This window comes from Ascidiella aspersa, chromosome 6 (assembly GCF_963924565.1).
Source record: "Ascidiella aspersa chromosome 6, kaAscAspe10.2, whole genome shotgun sequence".
Taxonomy (NCBI): domain Eukaryota; kingdom Metazoa; phylum Chordata; class Ascidiacea; order Phlebobranchia; family Ascidiidae; genus Ascidiella; species Ascidiella aspersa.
In genome coordinates this window covers 7,265,628-7,273,771 of record NC_139452.1, presented here as the reverse complement: position 1 = coordinate 7,273,771, position 8,144 = coordinate 7,265,628, and the positions used below count along the sequence as shown (strand labels likewise).

Genomic DNA, 8,144 nt, shown 5'->3' with positions numbered 1-8,144 from the left:
GAAAAACAAATCTATATATTAATGGAAAGAATCTGTATTATGGATTTTTTGTAAAAAAACACAACACGATTTTTTGAGATATTTGATGTTTTTTGAATCATGATACAATAAATAAGTTTCGAAGATGCCATAATGTGGCGAAGAAATAAGGACGTAGGTTTATTTATCATTTTAACTTTGTTTACTTCAAACGACCAAACACAAGACAGATAACGACCTGTTGCTTAACTCTCCCAGTCGATTATATGTCATACATTGAAGTTTGTATGTTAAAATAGGCTAAACTGCAATCTAAATGTCTGTCATGGAATATCGTATTATGCACTTATATGGGTTGATACTCGCAATAAAACATGAAACTGAAACGTTGCTGATGTACATTGTTAATATTATTAGCAGGTCGTCCCACTATAATGGCACACTAATTTATTTATATTAAAACAACGGGTGCTGTCGAGAAAGATTTACGCAAATTGTAGATCTAACTGGCCAATAATAGGCCACCATAAAACCCTTTGTTAAAGATAACGCTGGGGCCTTATTTCCAAACCTTTGTAGCACATCCAATTTGAAATAAATCGGCAAGCGTGGGTAAATAAGATGCAGTAAGTAGTTTTTAGGGATAAATAATCCGCGTTGTAGCCTCAAAAGCCCAAAGCAATTTTCCTGTTTACGCGGTCGTATGTTAAACGCTTTTAACAATAAGTTTAACCACGCCAAAGGTTGGAAGACATCTAATGCGGGGATTACCTTTTTGCGTTTGTTTGAATATCATGCAAAACATAAAACTACTGCTATCACACGGACCGCATCCTTATACCATAGTTCTCTTAAGACACCTTAGAACCGACACGGACATCGTAAATAAACCACCCAAAAATATATTTGGATAGTGATTACCCCTGCAACATCTAGGCAGAGTTCGCAAAATATCGCGTTTAGTGCAGCAGACATTAGGCAATTTTTATGTTCTAACGAGATTTTTCTTACGTTTGATGCAGTTTGGTACAGGGATTACTTATTTGCTTGAATATCACGGAAGTTAAACGATTGCTGCTATGACCTAAGGTTTTTGCGTAAAACGTTCTTGTCCCACCAAGCGGATCTGTTAATAACGGTGAAAAGTTGTTACTACCACGCCTTTTGCTTGGCGGCGAATAGGGGTTCGTAAATTTTCCACTCTTAGCTCTAATAGTAATCAACAATAGCAAATATTAGGGTACTGACAATACAACTCGCTAAATCCTTTTTACAAGGCAACTAAACTCAACCAAACAAGAACTTTCACCACAGCGTTGGACTTCATTATTATAATTTATTGGGAAAAGGGCAAGGCACGTATGTTACGGCATGGTGTGCAATCAAACGATATAGAACACACGAACGCACAACAGAAGGGCACGAAAGAGATTTATCAAAGATCGAAGCGTATGCCATTTGTTTTTTGAAAATGAGTATCTTCGTGCTTTTTTAACATAGCCAACATAATCTACATATTTTTTCTGTATAAGTTTAAATTCTTCTTAAATAGTACATTCTTCTTAAATAGGGTAATCTATTTCTTTATGTTATTTTTTGAGTCCAGTTAACGTAGGGGTTGGTTGATGACAAGTAGGCCAGAACAGCATTGTAGATGAACATGTAGCAATCCTGAACAAATAAAGATGTTCTCTTAAGCATTAGCGCAAATACTCTTTAGGGCAGTGTTTCTAAACCTTTTTCCTACCGCGCCCCAATTGGTAATTGCCCTGTGCCTTGCACACTCCCTCAGATATCACATATGTATCCTATCAAACAAAATTAGGAATTCTTTGATAACATATCAGTGGGACTACAATAAGCTACAAAAGTTGACTCTTAATCGGGCAAAGCGTGAAAAAAAATTAAACTTTGCGTTAATCGTGTTTAAAAACATGTGATCATACACAATGCAAAGGCTATATACAACAAATAACATTACACATTCGCGCAAAAAAAAAGTCTGGGTTAAAATATTTTATATTGTCTAAAACACTACAAACTAGCCGAAAAGTTCGCAAATCTCAAAACTATAAGCCATTTTACTTCAGCTATATACATACACATGTGAGAAATGTTTGACGCAGTAGGGGGGGGTTACTGGTTAACAACCACTGTTTTAGGGAGTTAAGAACAACATATTCGAAAATTTGATTTTGAATAGCTCAATACTTACCAGATTATCTATTATATTTGGTCTCAGATCACGAAGATCCTTCACGGTTCGGAAAACATCTACTTTTTTCTGAGCCATAAGACGTTCTAGAATGTTCACCAGGGCAATGAAACTACCAGTTCGATTTCGTCCATCCCTGTATAAGAGAAAACTCGTAATTGAGTTTAACACAAACAACACATTTGACTCGAACTTGAATGGATCGTGGGAACTAAATTAAGCCTTGATAAGCAATGTAAATAGGTCAAACGTTTATTTTAAGGATTATGAAGGATTTTTTATCGAACAAAAGATTTTTGTCCACGTGTACATGCTTCTGTGTTTGTCTGGTTTAAGAATTCTAATAGATGGTTTACTGTTCATTGGTCAGCAATTTGCAGCTATTGTATTTAAGCGCAAATTTATAGTGACTGATCCTATTTTTCATTATTGGTATTTAGTGTTGTCCGATACTTGACATTTTATTCCGGTACCGATGCCAGATATTTTAAACAAAATTTATCACCATCCCATCCAATACCAAATACGTCGTTACGATGCTCAGATATTCATAAAAAATAAAATATGGGATTTTTAAGGGGAATTTTTTTTTCAAGATTATTTGGGCAAAATTAGCTTTTTGGTAAAAAGTATAGGAACATCAAGTTGTTAGGGTTATGTTTTTTGATAAATTTACATTATAAGGTAGATATCGCTGATTTGCATCTCACATTAAGGCTAAAATCCCCATTTTAATTTGGTATCAGATCGGCACTCATACCAGTTTAGTATCGGACGACTACCGATACTACCACTTGGTATCGAGTATCGGCTCCGATCTGATATTATCGGCATCCATATTGTGTTTTAATATTAATGTGGGCACCTGTATTTGCATATACATGTTTTTGTCAAGGTAGTTTCTACCGTAAACTAAAAACAAGCACATACTTGCAGAAAACAAGCACTCTCCCTTCTCTTGTTGCTTTGTGTTGCAATCTGTGCATCGATGAAACAGCTTCCAGTATTGAATCTATACTTGGTGGCGCACCTGGGTTGCACCAGCCTTTGACGACCAGGTAAGAAATCTTCCTGGTTGTCTGTCAAGAGCACATATGTCAGCAGTTAGTCGCCGAAAATATTTTATTTTACAGTTTTTTACTCCTAGAAGATGAAATACAAGATTCAATATGGTACGTTTAAATATATAAAGTTCTATACGGAACCTGTTCGCGCTGTCACGGATATTCGCGGTGAAACGCCTATTTAACTTAAAACGTACAATTTACGTATTGTTCCGTAAGTTCTAAAAGTGGTCATAAAAAAGTCAAGTCTGTTTAAGTCCATACCTTAATAATAGCATTAACCTTGACCAACAGAGACTTCGCTGAATGCCATTCGTCGTCATTGACGGACGTTATTTGAATGCTTATGTTGTTTCCAAGTAAAATCAAAGAGTTTGAATCAAATGAATCAAAACGGTCACGCTGGTCATCCTGAGAAAGAATAAGGCAATGTGATGTTATTTAAAACCTAGTCGGATTTTGGGTTAAAATGCAAACAAATGCATGCAAGTTTTCGAAATCTAAATTTGAAGTAAAGTGTTGGCATAAAATATTTTTGTAAGCAAAAAAAAAGCAGGCCTATATCGTCAATAGAAAATAATGTAAAACTAGTCACCAGACTAACGATGACGTCAACTCGTTGCTCCACGGCAGCTTTCCAAAACACTTGCTCAGTTTTGCTGTCTGGTTGTTGAGACGCAATGAAGTCAATTGCGAAACCTAGGTCCTTTAGTTCAAAAAGTAAGATGTAGGCCTCTTTAGAGTGACTAATCGGCCTCCATAGTGGTTGTAAGTTAATGTAACCAATGACAAACGCAAACCAAATCCTACTGTAAATGGTGAAAAAAATACCTATAGACTTGTTTATTCATTGTAGTCAATTTTACGAAAGCTATCACCAAAAGCCACGAGTAGTACTAAAGCCCAATTTAAAATAAGGGGTACTGTATACCGTATACTGGGATGAGATGTGGTTCTTTTCGAATGCGACTCTACTTAATTACCACAACTTTAATTTCACCTAACCACTTCTAAAATCGATTATTTAAATATCCAGTAGGTTGCATTAACAAGAGAAAACTCCGTGTAAACTATTTGCACGCTCCCTGTAGCAAACGTTTTTACGCTTAACTGTACACAACAAACCTGTATATAGGAAGCATTCATCCTAACCACTTCCTGGCTTCTATCCACCCACGTTGAGAGGCTAAAGTTATCGTCTAAAAGCGCAAAAGCGTTAGCTTTAAAATAAGGTCAAATCGAAAAACATTATCAGGTGATGTTGGTCAATGTGTAGCACTTACATATCTTATCTGAGTTTCCCAATGATTCCGAAAGAAGCGCAAACTCTTCGGATCCAATAAAGTCCCTGTAATTTGTAAATTCATGGTATGAAACAAAGAAAGCAATATAGGTATTGATGTGATACTAATTAAGACATTATTTTCAGTGTACGTGTTCCAAGTGCTCATTATAACGTAAACGCTATACGTAGCGAAACATTGTTTCCTGATAGGAAAATAATTAACCAAAAAATTAAGGGTAGTCTTGGTGATTAGTGGTTTTGGGCTCAAATAGAAATAAACTATGCCTATATGGCGAGTGGGTAAACGAAAAACTTCTACTAAAATTTGTTTTATAAATCTCGCTTACTTACAATTCGTATTTAGTCATAGTTTGGAGATCGCTTGTCGATCGGTCAAAGTCGGGAAACATTTCATGCTCAGCAAGCAGTTTGTGAATGAACTTGTACTCTTCCTGTTTCAAGAGGTATATGTGTTGTTTAACAATCTAATTCAGAAAACAGGCCACGGTACTACTGGTACATTAAAAATAGCATAACTTAATATTACCTGCCTATTACACTTTATTTCTTGTCATATTGCAGAACAAAGTTGAGCCAACTGTCAGGTAAGCTACACGTGGCAATACTCAAATGTTAGGTAAGCTACAAGTAATGATATATAATTGTCAATTAAAAACGGCGTTACTCACTAGGGTCTGAACCATGTCTGTTCGGCATTCCCTCATCTTTGACACAACAGCAGAAACATCTATGTTCCCTTTAGCATCAAATTGGTCAAACAGGGTGTCCATGGCGATGTAAGTCCCCGTTCTTCCTGCTCCGGCACTGTGTAGGCATATGTAGGTAAGTATATCCTATTACGATGTAGTGCAATCTATATAAAATATTGCCGACTAATATAAGTGTAGTGCTAGCTGGTGTAGTTTATTGCATATAGGTCGAGCAGAGGAAAGCAAGGAAAATCAAATAAGTTAAATCTGGTCGTGATGAGAGACAGAGCCGGTCTGTTACAAAGACAGTCGGTACAAAGGCATAAAGCAGACACAAGCCGAAGGCGATGTATGGAATTTCACAGGAATATTGTTGGGCAGATAAATTACCGCTAGGTAGAGGTGCAGAGTCGCTACAACGATATAGATGTGTGTATGACCTTTAAACGACATTGTTGGTAGATTGTAAACATTAGAGGATCAGGACTTGGTGAGTTTTTTAAATAAGCGTCGTTTGATTTTCAGTTATATAAAAAATAAAATAGAAGTCAGATTTACTCTGTAATATTTGGTTTTAAAAGCATATTGATTTGTTTGAAGGGTTCAATACATTACCTGCAATGAATAACTACTGGCTTTGATATGTCTCTTAATTCTTCCACCATTTTTCTCAGGTAAATCATGTTCGATGTTGTCACTGGAATACCGTGGTCGGGCCACGTGGTATATTGCAGGTGGATCAAGGTTCTCTATAAACATAGTGAAAATGCGAAGTAACACATACGGATTACAAATGGAACTATATGTAGTAGGCTAAACGATAAATACAAATACTGTAGTAGACCAACTTGTAAATTTCCCTTTTTCAAGGTGAATTTTCTTCTGATTATTCCCCCGACGTGGATTTCTTCTTCCAGAATGACGATCACAAGACCATATGTTTCCTGTTGTCCCAAATCTGGCCAGTACAGCTCACACTTTTTCTAAAGTCAAGACAACAAACAACAGTATGGTACAGGTAATGAAAAGTGCAATGGGATTTGTTTATTACCTACAAAAATTATTTTTATTTGCGGAAGTTAAGTTGTTAAGGTGTTATTTAGAGCGGTCGGTGTCAGTGCCGCGAAATACAAAAAAAATGTGGATACAAATTAATACAATCGTATTGGCTAGTCACCCAATTTATCCCTCCATAACACGTGCTTGGTAAATGTTCCACCACATGCTATTCTCCTTTACGATATTACAATTTTGGCCTTATCAGTTTCGCAAATTGCTACTGCGGACTCGGATAGTTTTATGTAGTCTTATTCGAGTTTTGAGATCCGATTTCGTATCAAGCAAAACAAACCGACTAGGTCGAGTCCCGAGTCCCGACTGAAGTCCGCAGCCTTTGTCGGTATAGTTAACCTATTTTTTTCGCGTGTTTATATGCTTCAGCATTTGCTAACACATTTTACCTTTCCATATTCTGTCAGTCTGGTTAACATTACAACTACCGAGGATTCTTGCTGCCAAACCATCAGCCAAAAGTCGGGAATGGTGTTTGGCTTTGGTCCTTGGGTAGCAATAAATTTCTTGTCGTTTTGGTAGCCCTAAAAAGTGAAGAAAGTTAACGCTACAAGAAAACAAAGTTTCTGTCAATCAAATGTGTTTTGAAAGTAAAAGCACGAGGCCTTACTGGAATGTAGGAGGCGTTGATGTAATCGTTTCCTTCACTTCCACCAAAAACAAACACTCTAGAGTGGTCGTCTATAAAATATTGTTCATGCTTGGTTAAAATAGTAGGCCGTGTGTATTCACAACAAAGCAATGATTGTAAAGAAAATTAAATTTCTTTGAACAGATTTAAAATTGCCGTAACTAGCTAGCGATTACATTAAATTTAAAACGGATAATCGATATGTACACTTACATGTAAATATGTTCTTGTACCGGTTTCGAGGTGCATTTAAATCTGATGTGGCTTGTTTGCAGGATTTCGGTGTGCTTTTATCAATTCGAATGATTTCCTACAAACATTAAAACTAATCAGTTAAAAATAAAGCTTTCTTGAGAGACAAGTCAAGGCCATTATCATATATTTAAATCATATCTTTTAATATATCTGTATACCAGCGGCGTTATTTTATATCAAATCACCAAAATGTTGTCTTACAAAAAACCATGCAAATTGTACAGCAAAGATCTTACACAGCCATTTTTGGTAAGTTTAGAGCGGCTGCCTTATTCCTAATTTTGCGTAGAATCTTTCAGCAACGTTACCTGAAATTCTTTGGAAAATATTTTGCAGTTTTCAGCCGATTTTTTCTCGTAGGCGATCTTCAGCTTAAATTTCTTTTTTGCTCCAGCGTTTTTCGGTCGTTTGATTTCCACGTTCACGTAAGGATTTTCGAACTGTAAATTGAAAAAAAAAAACAGTTCCCTGCACGAATTGCATTTACGTCTACAATTCTAAAACGTCTACAAACATTTTCCGGTGGTCGCGACGGTCCCGCTTGATTGACGTCATCCTGGCGGTTTTTTTCCACATCTGAAAACAATGCACGACAACAAAACAATAAACGACAGTATACTATGTTTGCTTAAACAAATAATACATTTTATCAAGCGAGATTTGTTTCTTGAACCTTACCGTTCGAATAGAAACTGACGGTGGGTTGAATTTTATCTTGTGGTTTCACATTTCGGGCGTATCTGTAATTAAATTCTCAGACCAGTGAAACGTATATAGCATTTAATTCTAATGAGGCTAAAAAATGTAAATAGCTCTCACTTAGAGACATTAAGGTGTCCAAAGATTGCAATGCTATAGTTCAGCGGTCGACAAACTTTGGGCGGCGGCCTAAATGTGGGTCCTTGTGCCCTTTTTAGTGGACCATTGGATAATT

At 36.4% G+C, this 8,144-nt stretch overlaps 1 protein-coding gene across 1 annotated transcript; it reads right to left on the bottom strand.

Moving 5' to 3' along the window:
- Positions 1-1,563: 1,563 nt before the first annotated feature.
- Positions 1,564-6,839, bottom strand: LOC146139424 (receptor-type tyrosine-protein phosphatase epsilon-like; the record flags this gene model as incomplete). The annotated part of the gene is made up of 12 exons (XM_083392439.1): positions 1,564-1,650; positions 2,195-2,330; positions 3,125-3,273; positions 3,523-3,669; positions 3,854-3,964; positions 4,384-4,457; positions 4,542-4,606; positions 4,895-4,995; positions 5,233-5,368; positions 5,869-6,002; positions 6,102-6,236; positions 6,714-6,839. Coding segments are annotated over 12 exons (1,401 nt in total), but the record flags the coding sequence as incomplete, so codon positions are not given.
- Between the last annotated feature and the right edge of the window lie 1,305 nt (positions 6,840-8,144).